The 26,356-nt window shown below is 30.5% G+C and overlaps 1 protein-coding gene across 3 annotated transcripts in view; it reads right to left on the bottom strand.

Moving 5' to 3' along the window:
• Window positions 1–3,167: 3,167 nt before the first annotated feature.
• The window catches only part of LOC132952690 (protein MCM10 homolog), a 30,976-nt gene continuing 7,787 nt past the window's right edge, over window positions 3,168–26,356 (bottom strand). The window contains exons 2-8 of one of the 3 annotated variants that reach the window (XM_061025074.1): window positions 24,187–24,399; window positions 7,333–7,608; window positions 6,957–7,213; window positions 6,455–6,835; window positions 6,248–6,385; window positions 4,789–5,048; window positions 3,168–4,716 (exon numbers count right to left, since the gene is read on the bottom strand). In XM_061025074.1, the coding sequence (XP_060881057.1) occupies window positions 3,730–4,716; window positions 4,789–5,048; window positions 6,248–6,385; window positions 6,455–6,835; window positions 6,957–7,071 (1,881 nt within the window). In that variant the 5' untranslated portion in view covers window positions 7,072–7,213; window positions 7,333–7,608; window positions 24,187–24,399 and the 3' untranslated portion in view covers window positions 3,168–3,729. The other 2 variants (XM_061025075.1, XM_061025076.1) reach the window with 2 other exon arrangements.

Here is a 26,356-nt window from a genome sequence, read left to right as displayed (position 1 = left end):
CCTACAACTATTACCACAAGGAATTACAACGCACTACGACCTTCTAAAGATTAGTAAAATTCATCAACAGTTTTACTTTTTTCGAGGAAAATACATCCACTTTTTAAGGGGTTTGATATAGGCAATTCTAAAGACATGCCAAGAGGAATTCCAATTTTTAATCTTAAATACTCAGCATACTTTAAATACTCAGTTAATGTCAGATGTCAGTACCAAAAATGGATACATAATGCTAGAAAAAATTACGAGTACAATATTTACAGCAGATTTACCAAATTGTTCAAACTAATGTACAAGAAAACGTCTTTATAAAGATATATCGTACAGCGTAGCGTTGTTTTTATTTTTTTTTTATATCAATAGGTACTCACGAAAAAAATGAATCGTTATGAAAGATTAATTTGGATTTTCATTAAGTTATAAAAAAACTGCGACTCAGATAAAGTTGTTTTCTATACTTATGACTATAATATCTATTGTGGCCACGGCTGTCTCCGTAATTTTATCCCGCGAAAAACTATTTTCAATGATAAATTAAGGGTAATGACTGATGAGGCATCCTCTTAATTAAAATAATCGAAACAAATATAATATTTACTAAAGCTAAGTATAGTTTTATTTTTAAATTTCCTATCTTTGAATAAAATGTCATATGTTTTATTATCTATACGAAATTTGAAATCTAATGGAGCACACAAAATATTATGACTGGGTCATTAAATGCGCACGTACACGTGCGAACTTGTTTAGTGGAAACCCACCTTGATGTGGTATATAATGTAGTGGTTAACCACGACCATTGTTGGTCAATGTTACGGAAACACATGTGTCCTGCAGAAAAGTCCAAAATCGATACCTGTACTGGCTGTAGAGTCCGATTCTATTGTTGAAACCGATTTTTGTCGTCCACTATAATAGCATGGTTGGTATTTCAATAACTTGATGTGCAGGTGCAGAGCATTGCAATTCCGAAATCCGGCGAAATGAGATCATGTTATGACAAATATTTGTGATTCTCGTCTCGCATAGACGCAACTAGGGTTAACATTCTGGTGGGGGGTATAACAAAACTATTAATTCAAAATAACCCATGAGAGGCTTATATATAAATCAATAAGCAATATTTTTTTGGGGTGGGGAAGGGGGCTAATTCGTAGGCAGAAAGGGGGTCAAGCCCCCCTCCTAGTTGCACTACTGCTCGCCTGGTTCATAATACGACTTATTACGGTTTACGATAAACGAATAATCTGAGTAATTATAATATTGGCTACAACTCATTTGCGCACATTTACCTCTTTTACAACTCATTTGCGCACAATTTACGAACAATAGAAACCTTTTTTCCAAGAAATTTATCCACGTATAGGGTGTACATAATCTGCGTACCTCCAAATTTTCGAGTTGGTCAACACTGATAGTGGACAATTATTATACTCAAACAACATTTTACAAATTACAAAAATTACAGTTAATACATATTTAATATTTATTGGTACACGTTTGCATCAAAAATGTTAAAAGATCAATTTTTTAGATTTGTAATCAGAATACATTTTTTTCATTTAATTTTGTTTTTTGAATACTTCTATTCTACAGGTATATATAATTTATTTTTAAATCAGCATCGGCTTGAATTTCTATTAGTATTTGAATAATTTGGTGAGGGTGGGAGGTATAAAATTGACTATTGAAGTGCATGTGAAAGTTTTTAGCTCCGTTCGTTGCTCTTGGGCTATCGTCTGGTTCACTAGCCCAATTAACGGGTGTTCATTGATATCAATAATATTGAACGTGTTGGGTAGCTTAAGACACCCTGTACACCCAAAACTGTACCTAAAAGCTGGTTTTCATTATTTTCTATTTTGTGCGCAAATGAGTTGTCGTAAATTTAAAAAATATATTAATATGTGCGCAAACGAGTCTCCACCTATAATATTATGGCATTATGCTCCCACCGGTTATCATTTTCTGTTTCACGTCGGAAGTTGTTTTCATTTATTAATTAATCTTTTTTTTATTATTTACATTAATTTAGATATACACACAGTTTGTACTTATTTTACCACAATAAGTATATGTGATAAAAGAATAAAATTAGCCATTGGAGTAAGAACTAAGAAGTCACCTATTATTGACACTTGAGTTCATTTAATAATTAGTCATTACATTGAAATCCTAAAGGAATATAGATACAAAAACATGGTTCCTTATTTGTATAATACAACGATCACCACTGTCCACGGGGTACCTGACATTATAGCACTGTGTATAGCATGGGTGTAACTTAAAAAGCCTATCTATAACGCCGTTTAATTATAATTGTACGATTGAAATTTAAATACAAATATCGTACTTATTATTTCATACACATTTAGCAATTATTTTGAAAGTATATATTTACCATACATATACCTATTAAGAATTTTTTACCCAGTACGGTTTTTAATAATTTGGAAAAACAAAAATAATAAAATTAGGAAAAACGAGAAATTTTACGCAAAACCAGTTTTTGACAAAATCGATTTTCTTTATATAACGGCAAAATTCTATCTTTAAACGATCATAAAAAAAATATTGTTGATTTACGGTCACGTTTTTTTTAATTCCAGTATGTTCAACTTATAAGGGACTTTGGATTACATTTTCAAGCTTTTTGACCAAGCAAAATATTTTATTGACATTTATGGAAAATAAAAATCGAAGACAGTAATGTTTTGATAAGCTAAATATATCATTGTAAAATCATTAGATTCATTGCCGAGAATCTAATTTAAATCAATTCATTATTAATTGTCAGAACTCTATAGGTACTATTGTTAGTAGCTCATTACTTAGTTAAAATACAGAATTCAATTTTAGAAAATGCAAAAAAATTGTACCTGCTATAGATATATGTATAATTTTAAGAATAATACAATTTAAATTTATTAATATATAAAACGAACATGAGTTGATACAGACAATACAGTGACATATTGAATTAAAAATCATATATCAGTTTGTTTTATTTAAAAAATATAATTTATATGAAAAACGTCTAGTAAGGTTTTTAATTTACAAAATTAATATTATATTATACTTGCAAATATCCGAAATTAAATATTTAACTTACTAAAAAAGGTATTTTTTTAGATTATACATTATAATCTACTGTGATCATAACAATTTACAATCAGTTATTTTCAAAATCTGCATTTTATTATGTCTGGTATCACAAATTATAATTTTACATACTAATAATAGTTTTATGTATATTGTATAATAATAATCGGAATAATACAATAATTTGATTATTTTATACTCAGATACTCTTAAACTAATAATCAGAGATAAAAATTAGTAACGTCATAATAACTGATTACATTTATTGAAGATCAGAAATTAATATTTATTTAGCATTAAAATGAATACACATTTAAAGTTCCAAAGGTTAAAATAATATTACCAGTATGCCAATAACATCTAAGTAATACTACTTTAGTTTATATAAAATGAATTACAGTTTTTTAATGTTATAATTCTAGTACCTACTTAACAATAAGTTATCAATTAGATCAAGTATACAATATATATTCTATACAAACGTAAAATATTAAAAAATATATTAGTGAATATGGTTCATAAAATTATATATATTTGATATTAATTATTACTCAATAATAACTATGAAGTAACTTCTCAACTCAGCAATACATTTGCAAGGACAATATGAACCAATTTTATAACTAATCAATCTTCTTCTGCCACCATTAAGCCCATACTAAGTTTTGGTTGCATAGAGCTTAAGAATGTTTGTTCATCTCCACGAATACTTAAATGTATTTCATCTACTTTTTTGTGACCCATCATTGGGGCTCGTTCCCATTTGGAACCATTACAATTTTTGCACGAAATCAAAGGGAACATTGTCAAACAAGCAATTCTTGAGTTGCAATCATTACATTTGAAAAACCTTTTAGTAGCATCAAGTACACGCAACGTATGTTTTTCAGTTTTACACCATTCAGATGCTGAAAACCAAGTATATTTGCATACCAGACAACGTACAGCTTTACATTGCACCTTGTATGTATTCATCATTTTGTATTCCAATTTTTCCTTTTTATCCATTTGATCAAAATATTTGTCTTCAGCTTCTTGCTGAGCTGTATCAATAAGATCTTGGTTCTGAGAAGTAGCTTTCATAAGTTCTAAAAATCTTGGTGAAACTTTTTCTTCGACAGCAACTTTCTTTTTTTGCCCTAAATCTAAAACAATGTCTTCAGGCAATTTTCTTTTTTTACCACCTTTACTTTTTTCAAATAAATTGGGATTTTCTTTTTGAATTGTCCCATTTGATTTAATCCAATTCAATGCACTAGCTTTGGCACATTTTGGACGCATAGATCCAAAATTTTTTTGATTTGACGAGCTACCTAATATATCTTTGAATGTACACATTTTTTGAGCTTCTTTATGATCAATATTTTTTTTTCCTGACCCACTCATTTCATTGGTTTTTAAATCATTAACAGAGTCTTTAATAGCAGTAGCTCGACGATTAGCAATAGTAGCACGAGGTGCGGTGGTAAGAGATTTAATTGGGTCTAACACAAGCTGTTTGCCAGCATTCAATCGTTGAAGCTTCACTTTGTCTTCTTTCATTAATTGTGAATGATTAGATTTAGTAGACACAAAACTTTGACCACCATAAAACACCTCGTTTTTTCCCAACACCTATCATAATAATAATAAAGATAAACAATTAATAAAACTAATACATTTTAAATATTATGTACAACAACATACTTTATCTCGTAAGCTGTGGGCGGCTGTTGGTCTAGAATTTCCAATATTTGCTCTTTGACTACAATGCTTGATATATTCATTTTTTACATGATATGTACAAACATCACAGTTATTAATGTTTACAAACATATTACACTTGTCTCCATTATTCTTAGTTCCTTTACAAGTCCCGAAATCTTTGGATCTGCCCCACAACATTACTTGATCACCACTACTTATGGATAATGCTATTTCATCCTTCTTGTCTTTACCATCCATTTCTATTTAAGCGAATAAAATAATAATAGTTAATACATTGTAGTTAATCAGTAGGACACGAAAGTTGTAGGACTTAAAGTAGACAAAATATACATGCAAATATGTATACATTTTTTTTAAATATGCAAACAATTTTATTCAAAATTCCAAAATATTTTGTTAATTTAATAATCATTATTTATAATTAACAGTATTGTATTGTTAGTATATTACTATATTAAAATTGATTTACTAAATAAATTTAAAATTTAAAAGAAAGATCTGATGTGTGGAGAACTGGTTGCAATGTTAATTATGAACTGAAAAGATATTATCAGTACCTAAAGAGTATTAACAGAATTATATTTTCAATATTTGTGAAATTGTATTTCTTCATTGATACGACCTCAAGGTCTTTGTCAATGCTTATTTCAAGTGGGTAGTATGCAGATCATGTGATCTATTTAACTATGTAAATATTACTATATGCATGATACTACCCCCCTTCTCCAAGAGGAGAAATGTGTGATCTTCACTCCCAGTGGAGTGGGACCTAGTTGGAAACTGAATGATGCAATCTGATGACAGCACGAGAAAATGGTGATTGGGTAGAACCACAAAAATTTGTTGCACTTTTGCTATGAATCAAACCGATAACTGTGCGAGTCATAGTCAACTGCGCCACTTCAGCCCCAAATTGTATACTAAAATTAAAGATATAAAATTTAAAAAGGCCCCTTTTTTCTAAAATTTACAAAATATGCAAAATACTCAACTTCCTACAACTTCTGAGTCTTACTAATCAGGTATTTTCGGTTGAAATAGAAACTGATCCGATTATTATCTTAATACTACAGAAGACCCCTCTCTGCGGAATATTAGCACGACGTAGTTGTTTAGAGAACTGTTAATCTATGGTCAACACACTGTGCATCCTTTGTTAATCAGATTTTAGTTCATTGACTATCGATTTGAATACATAATATTATAAACATAATGTTTTTGACAAAATAAGGAATTCAATATACTGTCTACCCTAATTTTTATTATATTGATTATTAAGAACTCACAAAATAATACACTTAATTATTGTAACAAAACAACAGAAATGGTATACCTAATACATATAACAGAAAGTCGTGGTTTACTAATTTTATAGTAACATATAATTTGTGTATGATTACCTGATTATTATAATAGTAATTAGTCAATATAGTCTCACCTTTTGGATTCAGTACTCCAACAACAAATCCTACTTCTGTTTTCCATAAGTCAGCATGTGAGCGGCCAAATAAAAATAATGTAATAGTATTCATACCTGGTTTTAAGTCACTTATTTTCCATATGCTAAAAGTAGAACCTACAATGTAAGAGTATTTAAGAAAAAAATTAAATAATTAAAAATATAAACAAGGCAGTAAAATCATACCTTTTTGTGAAGTCTTTGGAAGAGATTTGTTTACTAAAACGCCAGCTACAACCCAATCGGAATCGTCTGCAGACTTAAGATATGTTTTAACTCGGCTAACGGGTACTGGTACTTTACCAATCATCCTGTCTTGAATTGTCTGAGATGACAACAATGGATTGATCATACAAAGACCAAACACAGGGTCTGCTGAGGGATCAAATCCAAATTTTGGTAATTTGGGTACAGACTTCTTCTTTGGTTCACATTTAACTACCTCTTCATCTAAATCGACAATTTTTGACTTCATCGATTTGAAAAAGTCACTAAATGTTCCGGCTGCCTTTTTAGAATAACTCTCAGCCAGTTGACTACCGTTGTCGATGTTGTCTTTTATTACATCTACAAATATTAAACAAAACGGGACGCGTGATTCAAAAACAACATATTATTATAAATTATACTCGATACTGTTGCCGATAATTAGATTCTTAAACTAATCGATAGTCGATTATACACTTACCCTCTTTAGTCTCTATGATTTTTTCCGTAGTCGTCGGAACACCATCGAGTTCAGCATCCAAGAACAGAGCCAAAGCTTTTAGATCGTCGTCGTCGGAGTTCATGTCACCGGACATCGGACACAAACCGCGTTCGCGAAGAAGTCAAAAGTATGTAGTAACTACGTTAGCTACAGCTGTGTCAGACACTCAGACGTGAATAGAAACTCGTATTAAGTATTAACATGTGTATCATCTGTTCATTTATTTTGTTAATTACCTATAATCATAGATTAAAGAATAATGCACTAATACTATTATAAATTATTACTATCGTTTATCGACGAGACCAAAATAATGTAATATTGTAAATTTAATATTATCTTATTATTATTTTACCGTATGTGATTTTTGATGATACGTACGCATATTGTCGTATTTATGTATTTACTTTGTGTTATTTTGGCGGCAAATGCAATATTGATAGTAAACCATAGAGTAGACAGTAAACATCGGTCTATCAATCGTGATTTTATGATAATAAAGTGAAACTGCGACGCCATCTAGCTCAGAGTAAGTTAACGATGGTGTGTTCGAACCGTACTGTGTTTAGTGTCTGGCCTCTGGCTCGTTGTCGCCACTACAGACTGTTAACCACAGAACATTACAAAACCGCTAAAACAAGAAACACGAAACACTTTAATTCTTGCGATTAGAAACTAGACTTCCGTGGTGTGCGACCTCAGTATAAAGCTCAACACGACAACACGTCAAATTAAATAATATCATGAATTATTAATTAACAAGTAAACCATGATACCTAAACTGTCCTAAAGGTACGTTTTACATATTTGAACTGTAAAATATTGTTGTAGTTACCTAATAATAATTGTTAAGATAGTTCACACTAAGGCGCCAAGCCAATAATATAAAATGATACCTTTTTCAACTAAAGAAAATATGTTTAGAAGTGTAAATAATTAGGTATTATGCTAGTAAATCACATATAACAATAATAATAAATAATATTATATATGATATAATTTATAATATAGTCCGTTAACCGTTTTAATCAACCTTTTAAAAGAGTAATTTTAAATAAACCAAGTTCATCACATAATTGATTCTTAAAACATTGAACAACTGTTCCTATATGGGCAGTACCTAATTAGTAGCTCTTGGCATGTTCCTGTATTTTTCTTATAGGTATACAATTTGAAATAATTTATAACTAATAACAAAAGGTTGGTACCAATCTATAAATATATCGTACATAGATTAGGTATACTATCATAGTACCTACTATAATAGTAGGTAGGTATATGATAATACACTTACATGGTTATTTACATATTTTTAATAGTTAGGCATCAGTTTTCAATTTAAAATCTGTGTTTTTTTACATTATGTTATAAATTATTAAATTATTAATCTTGATCACTCTGGTAGTCTCTGCCTGTGGTATAGGTTAACAGGTGGCAGATAGGTATAAAATTTAATTATCCCTACATAATTTCAACGTATTGCAAATTTTAATTATTAGGCTTTTTAAATCTACCTATATATAACAATAGTATGTATTAATTTTTAGTTTAATTCATGAATTATTATTATTAATATTATTAAATAGTTGAAATATAAGTTAAAAATAATGATAAGCTATGCATTTCATAATATTATTATCATTATACTAGTATAAATGTATAATGATTAATGGTATACGTATTATAGTACTATAAGGTCTATGCGAATTATCTTATCTTTTCTTGTTATATAACGTGTCTACCGAGTTGTTCCCATTAATTTTTTAGTTTAATAAAATATTTGATATTTTTACGGTAATAGAAAGCTATACTAATCACATTCATTAAAATTCATATAGTATTTTTTTGATTACGACGTCGTACCCACATTGTTGTTTCTACCTTACACACGAAGGGCCTTATTTACGCAAGGACATCATGGGTATTTGTCCAGGGCCCACTTACTGGATTTAATTCTTTTAAATTTAATTAATCCTTAAATTTGAATAACACCAAAAAAGTCTGCACATTCAAAAATACTTCTTAAAATATAAATTATTGTCATAAAAAATTTAATTATAAGATAAGAAATACTCATTAAGATGGTCTATTATTTTACGACACAGGTAATATTTATTTATGTATTTATAAACAGTTTAACCTTAACGGATCTAACCTATACATCACTATTAGGTACTTAAAAATAACATCGTGTTGTATTAAAAACTATCACGAGTAGATGAATTTATAACAATGTGATATGATATGATTAATAACAATTTAGTAAATACTATTGATTATCATTAGGTCAATTGAATATTCAACACTATGTAAACTATTGATAGCAGGTAAATAAAAAAGGTGGGCAAGTTGGTACCGTTTTGCTGTATATTAGGTGTCATGTGGGTCACTGTAATCGAGTAATACACAAGTGTCAATTGTGTCTTACTAACGCATAATGTACCAAAATGCACATCCAGCAGTTCTAATTTAATTTTGGTAGCAATGGCGAACGTCTATCAAATGATTTTTCCATGTGTGGGGACGTGGGGTGGGTTCCGTGGATCTATTCCCTTAATCTCCCTTCATCTCTTAGAGCGAATTGATCTATGTACTATCAATTTTAAATCTAATAACATTATCTGTGTTCTTTCGTTGGTTTTTTACGATATTTTAATTTTTAAGGGAGTAATGAGCATGTAAAATATTAATATTTGAAAATGTTCATAATGCACTTAAATGTCATTAAAAGCACAGATAATGTTCTTACATTTAAGTTTGATCATTGGTCAATTCACTATAATATTTAAGCTAACAACACAAAATTGGTACTGCTAGATATACATTTTGATATATTATTTATTAGTAAGACTGGGACAACACATGCGGGTACGACATCCTCTTAACAGTGCGACTAACGGTCAAAGCGACCACGAGGACCTCCGTATCCGTAGTTAGTATGGCATGGAATTTCGTTTGAAAAGTTTGAGGATTTATTGAATAAAAAGAATGAACTACTGCTAATGATAATTATATGAATATTTGAATATAAATACAACGTGTACTTGCTTAATTACTATTTTATACCTATTACGTAATATAATTTTTTTTAATAATATAATTAAAGCATTTTTGTTTCTGCAATTTATATTTTGCAGATTACCTAACCACAGAATATTCACTTTTCCGCGCGCGCGGTTGCCATGTCACCCTATTCCGCGGACAATCAAGAGTGTTTATTGTATGATCCCGGATAGACACATATCGCAGTTAATGGTCTTTTTTTTTTAATTTGTTGCCACGAGAACAAACAAATCGTGTATTTAAATACTAGAGAAAATAACTAAAAGACTTGTACGTCCGATAGCGTCGTCGATCGAAAGATGTGTTGATAATAAATAAACTCTCCAAAAGTTAAACCCTCTGAAGCCAACTGCAGTAGGTGTAAGTGCCGCTAAAGTGTTTGAGTAGCGGCCCGCATCTCTTTTTCACATTTCTTGTCCAGTAAGTTTTCAAAAAAATGGCTTCTTAATTCGTTCTACGTGAAACTAGTCGTTTTTAATCAACAGGTAATAAACGTCCGTGGTTCGATCCCCACCGATGACAAAATGTTTGCACTATTTTTTAAATTTATTTTATTTATTGTTTATCGATTGACGATGAGTTATACTATAAATCATAATAGATTTTCAAAAATGAATAAAAAAATAGGTAGGTATTTATAATTATATTGGCAAGGGATTTACTAACTTACGTTAGCTCAAATAATAATATGATATGATCAATTTTGACACATTCTTTCAAAACAATTTCAGTAAAGTATGACCACTTCAAAGGAAAAATAATGCAAAAAAAATGTTAGTTTTATGTTGCATAATTCATTAACTTAAACATATTATTTGGGCTCTTACTTCTCGAGAGGGGCTTTGGATTTCTCTATAGGCTTAGTACCCTTTACTCACAAATTTCACCTATGCTGATAACTGATAACTGATAAGTGATGAATCCATGCGATCATGCATAAATTCAATTAAAATAATATTATTTAGTAATCAATAATCATAATTATAAACACATTAATATTCTTACTACACGTTTGTAGTTACTACAAATACCTTCTAATTTCTATAAAATAGTCAATAGGCATATAAAATACATATGAGCAATTTATATTTTTAAATCGTTAAAATAGCGATATAATATAGCACATTATATTTACACTAATTAGTAATTATATAGGTACCAATATAATCTATAATATACGATATTTCTACACTGCGTAATTTCGACATTTGTTTTAGTACAATGCTACAATATAACAAAACACTGCCAAACACGTGGTAAAAAATAATTTTATCACAGACCACAATAATTAATTTTTGAAAGAAAAAACTTATTTTAACATACCATCTTATTGTTGCACGTGTTTAGTTAAGACTGAAAACAATTACCGTGAGAATGCATATTAAGTTGTACGTATATTATATGTTGAAACGATATCTGATCTGGTGCGCAAAATATGTACATCGTATACGCGTGTACCAAAACAATATTTAGACCGTTCATGAATCAAGACTTTTTTCTGCTTTAGTTTAATGGATATACGGATACGGTATACTTAAACCAGTATTGTGTTGTAAGGTTGTAATGAGTTTTTTAAATACAATCTTTTTTCTCCGTCCCTGTTGCGCATTTATAATAATATTATAATAAATAATAATATAATACTGCACATTACACGCTATACATACATGTATAATAATACGCACTGTATATATAGTGTATATACGGTAAACCTATTGTTCCCTACCCTATCCTCCTCAGTCCTCGTCACTATACATATACCTCGACGTCTCGCGTATTATTTATCTGTAGGACCGTTGACAACATAAAGTGCTCAGCTATTTTACATATTATTATTATACATAAATACGGCCATAAAGAACTACAGGAATAAAAAATATGGTTTATTTTTTTCGATCTTATGTATATATATATATATATATATATATGGTACGTTACAGTCAGGATGCGAGAACGCACTGTCCCATTCACCCGCGAGAGAACAACTGCATGGCGTGGGGAGCTAAAAGAACTCATCGTCCAATTCAAATTTGTGCATTGTTTATAATAATTTTTTTTTTGTTTCCCACACACCCGTCCGTATACTTATAGATTAGTTTGGGCGAAAAAAAAAATTATATTTCAGCTGCTTGCAGATTCTCTGCCAGCACCGTCGCGGTGTGGGTTTTTTTTCCAGAGTTCAATTTTTTTTTGTACACATATACAATATCATGTACATTGCAGTGCATGGGATCAATATTATAATAATATGATAGAAGTTTTTTTTTAAAATTTTTTTCGCATCCAGAATTAACGAATCCTTTCAATTAAACCGGATTTTATACTTGCTATAATAATATCTGCTACTGCACCTTTCAAACTCTGAACAGGATGTTTCAAAGAATACAATATTATACATATATATGTTATAATTTTATACGAATACCACTTGATTTATTATATTATTATAAAGTAAATAATAAATATCAAACCGGAAAGGACAATTCTGTACACGCACCAAGAAACACACGCATATAACAATAAACATAGAATATTATTATACAAATACAATATAAACATATTATAATATTCTTTTTTTTTTGTCCAAAATGAATCTAATAAAACCTTTTGCTCGATGAAAATGTAATCAACATACCCAATAGGTAACAACTCTATAAGGTATAATACGTATATTCTATAACTATCATACGGAACATAGTTACCTAAACATACACTCATATAGTTTGTGTAAATAGGTATACATTATATTGATCAATCAATTTATTTCCATTGAGATAAATAAATCTTCACAGTTATTAATGGACCGAAGTATACCAATTGTATTATGCTTGTTTCGTTATTTTTGGATACATAATGTACAATGTGGTATACAGTTCGGTATGGTTATATACCTGACCTATTACTTGATCATCTTGACGGTTGATGCACATTTCGGTATAGTTTAATAATAATATATATTAAAATAATATGTCTAATAAAATACCTATTTGTGATATTTGAGTCAATTAGTTTTATTTACTTATAAAATCAATCGTACTTTTCCATTGTCCAAGTATAATCACATAACAAGTAAAATAAAAAAAAAAATCACTATAGAATTATTATTTGAAAATGTTTTCTATACTAAATTATACTTGACATGCAATTATTAAACACATTTTGTTTTATGAATATATTATACATATTTAAAATATCTACCCTTATTAAATAAATAAAATGTATGCGTCAATAGCGTCTATACATAGACCCAAGCTATATTGTGGTCTGTGGATTAAATTAGCAATTTGCCTGTGTAAGTATGTAATTATAACTTATATAAGTTATAAGTAAGTATTTAAAGTTTATATGAGTGGAGTAATGGACCAAAATATTGCGCGGTACCCCTGCGCCACACTACTTTTGTCATAAATACTAAATACTTAAAGTAATCAACTACTTCGATTTTTATGTATTGAAACACTCCAAATAATATTCTGTTTAGAAATATTAAATTAAAAGGTATCTATGGAGATTTTATAGAATAAAATATTGTCATTCGAAAAGTAAAAACTTTAAAAATGATAACAATAACAATTTAGAAACTATTTTTTTTCCAAACATTTTGGTTTACATCAAATTATGCAAAAATAATATTTAAAAAAAAGTTAAAACTTTTTGTAATAATAACTTAAGCAACATTTGAAACGACACTTAAACAGTTAAACGGATCATTTTGTGTATTCATCAATTCATCACAAACAAACTTTTTGAGAGTTCTATGTTTATTATACCTATTTATTATAAATACTATTTAAAAATTGATATTCGTATTCCAAAATTATATTAGTTTCATTCACTTTCAAGGAACAGAACTCGTACAGAATATACGAATCACTCAAGACAGGATCCCCTGCTTTGTAAGTATAGTAATCTTAGAAATATTTTTAAATCATGTTAATTTTGAATATTTTTTACTGTAAAACAATTAAGATAGTTGTATATATTACACAGAAAATATTAAGACCAAATAATGTCTTAAATATGGTGTATTCTCTTTGTACTAAGTCTAAATTGTATAAAGATTTTCCATAAGATATTTTTTTCAAGTATATATGTATAGGTTTTTAATATTTTAGTGAAAACGAATTAAAATTTTTTTTGTAAGAAAGATCTTTATCCAGAGTTATCATGCAAAAGATGTAGGTACATTCAATTTGTAGATAGGTACAAATTAAATTGAACGTTTCTACCAAAGTTGTGATTAGATATCAATATATTATACTTGTGTATAGTATACATTTGTATAATCGGTAGGCGGTCGCTACTTCGTCGATTTGGGTTTTTGTATTTATTTATAAAGATGTAAAAGAAAGTTAAGGCTTTTAAAAAAATTGAACCCATTTATCTCTTATTTCTACCTAACAAACTTGCATCATAATTATAAATTATAATATTATATAATATTAACATTTACACTTATAATCATATTCAAAAAGTCCTATAGATTACCTAATTTCTTTAATAAGTTATTATAGTATAGTGATGAAAAATATAATTTTTATTTGTATAGTTACCTATAATATTATATTATTATTATATTATACTGTCTAATAGACCATTTTTTATGTGAAATATTACATAGTCAGCTAGGTCATATTATTCTCTTGCATCATTCTTTTACGGAAAAAAAAATAATTCTTATCGTTTGTTGACTGTTTATCACCTATCAGAAAAACTGTACCTACCACAAAAACAAAATTTGTAATAATTATAATTATTGAGTTCAATCTTAAAATTGTAGAAAAAAATGTAATATTATTGTTAACGATAGGTGACTTGATTGGAGGGGACTTGGTACATTTTTGGGAGATCTAAGTCCCACTAAGCTCTCCTTATTTGATCCAATACACCTCTTTTACTTATTGTTATTATATACACTGTTGAAAGAACTTATCAATAACCGTACTGGGAATTTATTTGTTATGATCTACAATAATAAAAAAGTGATTGTTGAATCATATTATAAAGCATCAACACTAGATTATAGTAAGGTATATCTAATATATGTAATATTATTTAAGCCAATAACGCATATGTATACGACTGATGAAGAGTAATATGATATTATTATATTATCTATTGTGTTTACCATAACCTACAAAACAGGGAATCAAAGGAAAAGTTGTATTAAGAATTCATTAGGCATATTATACACGCTGTATCGTTATAAGTAATAAGTAAAGAAAGAGTTGAGGAACTATGATATTTCTTTTGAAAAAGTTTTTTTGAGGCCATGTTGTAAAGTGTAAATACATGCAAGTAATACAACAAACCATAATATTAATATATAACATTAAATGGTTGGGGGGGAAATTATTTCTTTTATAAATCATATTATTATTCTATCCTAACTTACAAAATATTATGTAATCGACAGTCACGTTTTATATTTTTATGGTATAGTATAAATATATTATGATACCTATATACTATTTGAATGTTGTAATAGGTATGATTCCCCGTCGAAGGCTAGCAAAGGGTGGGAGGAGCGCAGCAACCAGCGCTTATCGATACGGAAAAACCCGTCCGCGGTGGCGGTTACCGGTGCAGGGCACGTAAACCGTTTTCGTCGATAAAAAAAAATCTCCCGGTCGGCCCCGCGTGGTGTATATATAACACACACACACACATATTATATACATATAATATATTATATATACATCCAACGGCGCGGTTTGCCATTGTTTGGGGGAAAAAAAGGCGGACCACGCGTGTGGGGTCCTCGGCGGCGGTGGCGGCGACGGTGGAGGTTTGATCGATAACGCGAACACACGAGGGGAAAAAAAGCTCGTGCGGGTGCGTGTGCGTATTATACTATATACTGTATACGTATTCGAATGTACGATATACCTATGCAGTATGCATGTATACTGTGCATATTATATACATTATACAAGTCTACACGACATACGGTGGGTGTGGGGAGGGAAAGAGAAAAAAAGAAAAAGAGAAAGGAAGAGAAAAGTGTGTGTGTGTGTGTGTGTGAGAGAGAGAGAGAGAGAGAGAGAGAGAGAAAAAGAACTGCAAAATATGGCTGGCCCGGCGAGACCACGAGGGTTGTGCGGGGTCGATGTTGGTGGTAGTGGTGGCGGCGGCGGTGGAGACGTTGTCGTCAGCGCGTTATTCGGAGCGTGCGCGCGCTTGCGCACGTGTGTGTACATGTTGATGTGTATAATACATATACGATTGTGTATGTCTGTGTGAACTCGAGGGAGGATGTACGCAGTGTGTATATATAAAGGGTGTGCGAGAGTACACGTGGTGTATGTGAGGGCGGACGGGACGGAGTGTCCCGGAGAAGGACGGTGAGAGAGTAGGAGTAAAAAAAAAAATATATATATATAGAGGAAAAAATATACGACCGTCGGCTAATGCAAATGTGAAATTTTCCCGGGGTTTTCTTATCGTTATAGGTCGTTCTCCCGTCGCCACTGCTCCCACCTACTCCATGTGTTTTCCCTTCTGTCTTTCTCGCTGTGTCTCTCGCTATATCTCACCGTCCGCGGATCCTGCACGCTTGCGCTGTGAGATGCCACACGATGCGTGTATATATAATATTGTAGTAGGGCTTTCGGGATTTTTTTTCTTGGTTTACCCGCTCTCACCCTCATCTCATCTCGCGGCCAGTCGTTATGAAGGAGCGACTACGTACAGAGTGTGGGAGGGAGAGAGAGAGAGAGAGAGAGAGTGACGGCACGGGACATGGAATTCCTATATATTATTATATACATTATTATGCGTACATATAATATAAACATTATAAACAGTGTTTTTTTCTTCGTACTCATTTTTTTCCGTTTCTCAACATATAATATTTACATTATTGATATACATTATATACGTATCATAAAATCGTGTTTTTCCAGCATTATACCACGCGTGCGCGCTTTTGCACAACCGCCCGACGACGAGAATCGTATTTCGCTTGCCTTCTTGGTGCGCTCATCCACTGCTACCACCACGTAGTTTTCTGATACAGTATTGGCACAGGAAAACGGAAAATCCCCATGGGCCACCCTGGTAAAGGTTACATTTTATATGGGCACTCCTCGCATTTGTTATATTATTATTATACCCACTTCGTGGTGACATAAATATTGTATCCCCCCCGATGTTAAGTCATTCAAAGCGCCGCATCCGAACATTCCAGTTACCTACCGAATTGTCTTTTTATTCATATTATTGCACGCAGATAATCTCCGAAACAAATGTATTTGTGATCAATTACTTATCAATTATCATGCATTTATATTACGCCCAATAATTCGAATAGAGTACCTATCCTTCTCAATAATATTGTTTTCTTAACGGAAGAAGAGCATTAATTGGTGAACGTAAACTTAATTTGTTTTGTACACCTAATTATATTTTAAAGAATTTCACAACCGTCGAAAATTATAATGATCACTGGCCATATATTTGCTGTCCTAAACTGCATTTATTGTTCACGTATAGGTACGTGTATACTTGATTAGCGATATTTCTCATTTTTTTAGGATCCTATATACCAGCAAAATATTTTAGACTCAAATATAGCACTTAGCCTACCTAGTTAAATATACTATGTCGTTATGACTATCTTTATTTATTTATTAAATACACGGGCGCGACTACTATTATATAATAAACTATAAACATTATAGAGCATAATGGTATAATATAACAAACATTGTAGTATTGTACTATATAAAATGGTTAATATTACATATAATATTAATTTGAATATAATGAAAAAAATTAGAAAATTAAATATATTTTATACATTTTACTAGATTCTAAATCTTCCAATTTAAGTTCGATACTAGAGTCAGAAATATAATATTGAAAATGAGTGGACTATTTATTAGATAAAAATACATATACATTTAAATTTATTAATATTTAAAAATAAATGAATATATTATGTTATTATAGATATGTAGTGATATAAAAAAATACATATTAAATGTTATGAAAATTAATTAAACAAATAAAAATTACTTAGCAGCCGAAGTTGTGTTAGATCAATAATATTAAAAAAATTATACAAAACAAAAAAGTTCGACATTATTAATATTATCAATCAACAAAGGTTGCATTGTTTAAATAATTGTAAAATATTTAGGCAAAAATAATAAAACTAAATGCCACTGTTAAAAAATATTTAAGTTTTTTAAAGAGTTATTATTTTGTATGTTTCAAAACGTTTAATCCACACTTTTTAGTTTGTAATTCTTAAATTAAAAACACAATCAAAACTTTCCTAGTTTGTTTACATTAACGAGATGGATATTTCTTTATGTATTATATTACCATTAGTTATATATTATGTCTAAAAGATTATCTGCAATGTTATAAAGTAATTTAATAATATATATATTTTTTGAATTAAAAATAAACTTCTATGTGTATCTTAATCTTTAATTTACGGATGGGCAAATATATACAAATAAGAAACTCATCGGAGCTTAAACAATTTGGCGTTTCAAGTTTTAAAACAGAGAAATTATAGGAGATTTTAAATAAAAATAATCTGCACATCTTCGAGTTAGCACAAAAATAGCCAAAATATTTTGAAAATTAGATGTTTCATGTTTAGAAAATTCTAAATTAAATATATATATTTAGTGAAATTTTCAAACCTCTGAAAAACCTTGTAAAACCAATACCGTTCTCCTCAATAAATGCTCTGAATATTAAATGAATAAAAACTGTCTATAAAAGAGACTAAATTGTTATAATCCAATATATTTTATAAATAATAAAAAAAAATAATATGTGCATACAATTAGTAAATAAAAAGTCTTATAGCTAATAGTTACCATTTCAAAAACGATATTGCGATCATAGTTTATGCCGTTTGGTATCAAGTGGAAACAACAAATGAAAATAATTATCATGATACATATTTGGTAATTTAGTTTGAAGTTTCTGTTGTTGATAATTTCGTACTTTTTATATAAAATAATATATACTATATGTAACGTACTATTCAAATAATATAGTATTATGTACCTATGATAATCATATGTAGGTAATATATTAAATGTATATCAATAACTGAAGGTGTTATACAGGATTATTACAAAGCTTGGTTTTATGTTTCCGGCGATAACAGATAATCATTAATTGCCATCGACAGGAATGTTTTTTTTGTAATTATTTGATTAAAAATATAATAGTTCTTCAAATTTAGACATATTGTACAATAATAAATAAAAACGATTTAATATAGAGAAATGTTTTTTTGTCAATCGTTGTTCTTTGTTTAAGCATATCTAATTTCGTCCAAATTTAACAAGGATTATGAATAGAAACAAATTAAGAATTACAAAAAAAAAAGGTATTCAATAAAATAGTATTCAATAGTAAAAAAAAAGTATTTAAAATACCATTCAAATACTTCAAAATAAAAAGTATTTAAAAAAGTATTCAATACGGAAAAAATTATTTGAATACTTTTACTCAAATACTTCACAACACTGGTTATAATCATTAATGTGAACGTAAAATTTGATATGCTGTGCGTAGGTTAGAGAGAGATAACAAATACTACGCTGGCATCCTCTTAAATAATCATATTAGATTTTGTATACTAAAAAGGGGTTTATGGTATAATACATGGTATACATTTGGTTAGATATATTACGTATATTAAAGTGATTTTTCTATAGCGGAACAGTTTACTAACTTAAATAAAAGTATTTACGTATAGAATATAGATTAATAAATACTTCAATGTGCATAGTAAATAATAACTCGATTAATATAATATTATTAGTTATTACTTATTACTATTTACTCTATTAGGATGTTTTTATGTTTGCGTTACCTATTGTGTTCGTTAATAGCAACTCAAATTTAGGCCAATTGGTCGTATACTTTAGGTTGATAGAACGCCATGTACGAATAGTGTACAATGATCATTATTTTTTTTTTTTTTTTTTTATTAATCTTAAGCTTTGGCAACTATGGCCATTAGCTGTAGTGGTTTGTTTGTGGGTTGTTAGTGTTGGTAGGGAAAGGAACACGTGTGTGTTGGGTTTGGCAGAATTTTTGATTGGGCACCCGTAGGTATCTGCCATGCCCGGGTGGGGGATGGTGGCACTTGTTCTCCGGACACCGTGACTTGCACGGAGAAAAATGCCGCCCGGTGGTCGAGGATCGAACTCGGACCGTCTGTGCCGAATCCGTCGCGTTAGACCGCTCGGCCACCTCGTCCCCTGATCATTATTATATATATATATATAACGAGTGATTGAGTAGATAATACACGAACACTGATCATTCCTAATAATTTTAAATTAGACAATATCATACTTCTCAATCATTAGAATTAAGTTTTATTTGTAAAATAACTTGTGTCTTAATGGCCGCGTGTATTTGATAAATATTTTTTACGGATAGCACAACGTAAGAAAAATAATGACAAATTTACTAAACGATAATTTTTTTGATACCTACCTAGGTACCTAATAATAATATTTATTTTACACCCCAAATTAAAAATGTTAGTAACATATATATGATACAAGAAGATACATTAAATATTCATTGGTTCTCTTTTAAAAATCGGAGCTTGTGCTGAAAAGAGGGAGTGTGTCACAGATATGTATTATTGTTAAATAATGTTATTAGCGATTAAGAAAATTAAAAATAGAACAGGTAATAAGAATAGGAATATTTTAGATTTTACTTTTATTTATTCGATGACAAATGTACCAAAATTCTAATTCAATGAAATTGCAGGTGAACAATTTTATTTTACCACGATCAATTTCATTCAACCAATTGATTAACCCTTTAGTAACAGAAATATATATTTGTGTGTGTGTGTAGTGTGTAGTGTGTGGTGTAATGTCGGTTCGTTTGAAAGTTGTGCTGATATATTTTTATACAATCCCCGAAAGTAAAAGTTTTTGCATAGCTGCAAGAGACTTTTTACCGCTACCGCAGCAGCCACCACCAAGCGTGTTTTCATTCGCTATCGTAATTTTTCCTATCCCTGGTCGATTCCAAACTTCTTAGTTCTTTGTGCCATTAATTCTCATTTCGGAGAACCAACAACGCCTGCACGTCCCCACCCGCCTCGACTTTTCCACCTGATCGCGTCTGCAGCTTACAAAATTACACGTACAGAAGAAACACTGTGTGTATATATATATTTATTATATAGTATACATCAGTCGTAGTGGTATTATAGGCACGGTATATTTCGACCTGCACACTATTCGTGCCAAGTCGTCTCAACCTATACACACCCTCAGCACGCCGAGCCGAAACACGCCACATGCATCTCTCCGTTCCCCCTTCGACACCCCTTCCTATCACCACAACAGCGCCTACCTCCCCTACATCCACTCAACGGCCGTCGCACTTTCCCCGTCCCTAATGGTGCCCTGGTAGATCTCATAAATATTTCCATTAAACTGAGTGAAATTGGTTTTTTCGCAATAACGCCAGAACCACGCGCCTGTATATATATTTTATATATTTATTTATTATACGCGAACGAAATGCAAGACGAGATGCGATGGTCGTATATATAACGACGCGGGGCATGCATTCAAAATGAGATGCAGACGGAGGGAAAGATAAAAAATCGAAAGCATTGTACGCGGTGGTTATATTATTATCGCCGACCGTTTTAAATCTACCCCCGTAAACTCTAACTGTGGTTTGACGAGGAGGGCTGGAGAGGTAGTTTTTGGTGTTTAACGCAGGCGAAGCGTCTATATACATATATATATATATATATAATATACATATATTTAGGTATATTTATTTTTTAATATATTATTTATACACTTTAAGCGTGATCGTGATGTATTAGATCAGCAGTGGCGATGGCGTTAAGATAGAGAGTGAGGTATGAATTTCGAAAACGTTCTTGGTATTTTCCTTTTGTAATTTTGTCAGTGTATGATAATATTTTTATTTAGTATAAAATTAAAGTATATATTATAATAATATGTATATGTATAATATAAACACCTTCAAACCCTTACTACATACACTTTTCCAAGTCAATATAATATTCCGACTCCACTTAGATTTATATATAGGTATATAACATAAATATTTTCACTCCTTAGTTCCAAGGTTCCATAAGTATAACATTGTCGTAAATATAATAATGATCGATAACCAACGGAGAAGTTATGTATATTATTATATTTTATATAATAAAGACTCGAGAGACAATATTTTTTTATTTAAAAAGTAGCAAAGTAATCAAAATTATTTACATAGTTTATAAACTAAATGATAAGTTTATTGACTTCAAATTCCTTTCCTAGTAATAAAAAAAAATGTTAGCTAGGAATATTTAGTTTTTATTAAATAAATAATACCTATATGTAGAATGTATATTATGTTTATGTACCTATATAATATAATTTAATATAGATGCCAATAATTATAGGCTTTGCAGAAATTTTGTTATTCATTTTATGAATAAATCTCATGTTCATTTTCACAAATATTTCCTTAAATTATTTATTTTGTTTATCTCGATGAAAAATAGGCGGGTACTGCTCTGATGTAAATCAGGTGTCAATTTTGACGGAAACTGGTTTTGCGTACAAATTCACATTTTTTCTTATTTTTCTTTACACTTTTGAAAACTATTGAGCATTTGTAATTTTTGACCACTTTATAATAATAAATATGTCAAAACAGATACTGAATTAGAAAACCAAAGCATTTTTACTTCTCTAAAATATGGAAAAAACGTTATTGAAAAGGAAAACTTTAAATTAAATACATTCATCGCTCCACTTAGAACCTAAAAACTGTCAATATAAATACATCTATAGCGCACAGCGAAGAAGAGCTAGTTATCGGTGTGGTCAATGATTTAAAAATAAAGGTCAACAGGTTGGTGAAAATATGAAAATGAGCCTTTCCCAACTGTTTGTCGCTAAACGGTGGATTCCCCGACGTAAAAAAAACACTTTTAAAACTTTAAATGAACTGATGAAAAAAATAATAAAACTCGTCTGGTGGCTCGGTTCGTTAATTATTATTTTACCCAGAAATAAATTGAGGTTATTCACACCCCACTCTGAATCCCCGCGAAAAGTATCGTTGGTCCCTTATTCTCAATTACTTTTTTTTTATTATTCTGTATTTTTTTTTTCTCTCGTTGTAAGTTTCTTAATGAAACCTACCCTAATGATGAACGGATTAAGCACTGTCTCGTATCTTTTTAAAGCAAGTTTTCACCCTCTTTATAAGCGTTCCTGCTATGGTTCTACAATTCCAACGATTTTCTTCATAAAAGATATAATTATAATCACCACTTTTTATATTATTTGCTTTTATTTACAATTGTTTAATGACGAACCTTATGTATTAAACTGTTATATTATTTTTAAAATCTTCTCCTAAAATAAAATAGTATAACCAGATAAATAAATAATGACACATTAACAAGACGTAGCTTAATATTAAACACCATTTCAAAGACCATAAAACACTGTTATTTTATTTGAGACAGGTTTTAATAGTACAGTCGTGTAATGTGTGTAGTGTGTTTATATAATGTAATGTGTGAAATTCAAGAAGTAGGTAAAGTAAATAAAGTTGAAACAGCATTATTTTAAAAGCGACGGACAACTTTTATATATCAAGCAATGTAACGCTACTACGCATTAGTGTGGTTAAAGTTTTATAAAAACGTAAAAAAAAAAAATAATCAACAATAGTATTTTACTCCTAATTTAATGTACTTATACATTATAATACATATATATGCTGCGAGGATGAATAAATGACAAGCCCGTAGACTGATAACTATACGTCATAATAAATAGGTAGGTATTATTAATATATTATATTTAAGTGTTATTGTAAGACGGGTTCTGCGCCACAGAGTTCCAAAAATTGTTTAATCCAGTTAAAAGCACTACGCCACCGCCGCGGTATGTGCGCATATGAAAAGTTATCGGGTTTTGTGGAAAAAATTTCCGAGAAACAGTGGCAGCAATAGCAAAAGTAACAAACGCTTTTAGCTTATTGAACTGAAACTTGAGTTATTACGTTTTTTTTTGCGCCCCCTCGTCATGTTTTTTTTCTATATATAACACATTCATAAATTCGAGGAGAGAGAAGAGAGAAAACTTACATGTATAGTTATTGGCCCGAAAATGGCTTCGGTTAACGTTTCCAAGGAGACCCGACGTGCAAGCGCCTCCGTCGTTCCGCCTGCGACTGACGCTCACCCGCCCGCCCAGCCCGCCACCACTCATGTCAATTTCGTGCCGTTTGCGCTTCATTTCTTTCCACCGCCACGCAGGGGCTGCTCGGGGCTCCAAGAATATTTCCATAATACGAATGGCTATAAAAAGAGAAGAAAAATATTACTCGCTGGGAAGAACATTCGTTTCCATCACCGTGACACTGCACCGCGTTGCTTATTATATATTATGATATTCTTTACGAAAAAGATCCCATCAGATATGAATTAAAAATATGAACGTAAAAGTTAATTTAAATGAAATAAATAACATTTTTCCCCGACGTCGGAAGTTACCAAACCTCTTGATGCTAAAAAAATTGTTAAACATACACATATACAAATTATAATATTATTATATTATTATACTTCCGTCAGATCAGTTCAGTATCGTGCTCTTAACGACTCTAGTCGAGTTGAATAGAGTAATAAAATGAAAATTAACATATTACACAACTCACAAGTGATGATCCATTTCAGTGTATACACTCATTACTTGGAAAAATTTAAGCTTTTTGAAAATATGTTTTTTACATAACTCGGTGTCATTGCAAATCACCAATTTTTTATCATTATGATTTTTACTTTATAGGTTTTTTTTTTTATATTTTTTTTATGATGACACATACATACCCATTAGATACCCATTGAAAGTAAAAATACTAAAATATCATTGTGTGTATAAAATATAATAATATAAGTGGGGGACGGAGTGGCCGAGCGGACTAAGGCGTCGGCTGCGACGCAGCCGACCCGAGTTCAATACCTTGGTCGCGGGTGGCATTTTTCTTCAGGCAAGTCACGGTGTCCGGAAAACAAGTGCCACCATCCCCCACATTAAAAATTCTGCCAAAACAAATCACAAGTAAACAAATCTACAGTACCCCCCCCCCCCCCCTACAGTACCAAAGGCTAATGACCTAAGTAGTCGAAGCCTTAACCCAAATAAAAAAAAAAAAATAATAATATAAGTACGTAAAAGTTTCAAATCGACGAATTTTGTTAACATTTGAACTTTAAAGGCTTAAAAAACATATATATTTGTACAACTTTTTGACCGAGCGAACATTTTTTTATTGACAATTATTAAAAAAAGATCTCAAATCTCAATTGTCTATACTGTGGGCTTTGAACCCACACAACTAAAAGAGGAGTTCACGGACTGTTGAGAGGCTAAGCCCCCATACCCCCTTGATCTCCGCCTATGCTGATACTATACACTCCACGAATGTATTTGGAAAACTGTACGCTATACAGTGGTTAATATTGTTACTGTTAACACGAAGTGAAACATGTTCACAATTTTTATTAGCGTCACCGGTATGTTAAAGTTGCCTTTTTTGTATATTGGCAATTTACGTTATCTACTGCACTGGTGATACGTCTAATCATTATCATGCAAGCGGTGTTCACCAGTGCGCACTTGTCAGATTGAAAACGCTATATAATACACACACCACATAAAATGTGTACATAATTGTATGTCAAGTATTATTTCAAATAATTACCTTAAAATATATAATATATTATTATAGTTTTGTTAATGTTGAAGATATTTTAACTAAAATCCCACATTTAAAAACAATTTAAGTTGACTAATATAACAGTAAATACAAATTAATATATTATATTGTATATTTATTTTATTTATTTTTTATTTTAACAAGATTTTAACATATAGGTTAGAGCTCTGCACGGTCTGGTCTAGACCAGTGCAGACCGGACCGGACCGGACCGGACCATTTTCCGGTTTTTTTTCGGTCTTTGTGTATTATAATTTAATGTGGTTCGGTTAGGTATCTTCGTCTAAAAAAAAAATGGTCCTTAAAAAAAATGGCCCAGTCCAGTCCGCCTTCAAATTTATATTAGGTATGTATTGTCCGGTCTATAGTGATCTGCATTTTGAACGTTGATTTAATAATATAATTTATATAAAGGTACGTTGAAAAATAAAAATCATTATCATAGTAAAATAATCGTTCGGTCTGGCTTCATTTTTATTTTATCGGTCCGGTCCAGTCCTGGTCTCTGTTAAAAATTATCAGTCCGGTCCGGTCTA

This window comes from Metopolophium dirhodum, chromosome 9, assembly GCF_019925205.1.
Source record: "Metopolophium dirhodum isolate CAU chromosome 9, ASM1992520v1, whole genome shotgun sequence".
NCBI lineage: Eukaryota > Metazoa > Arthropoda > Insecta > Hemiptera > Aphididae > Metopolophium > Metopolophium dirhodum.
This window is presented reverse-complemented; position numbering and strand designations above follow the sequence as displayed.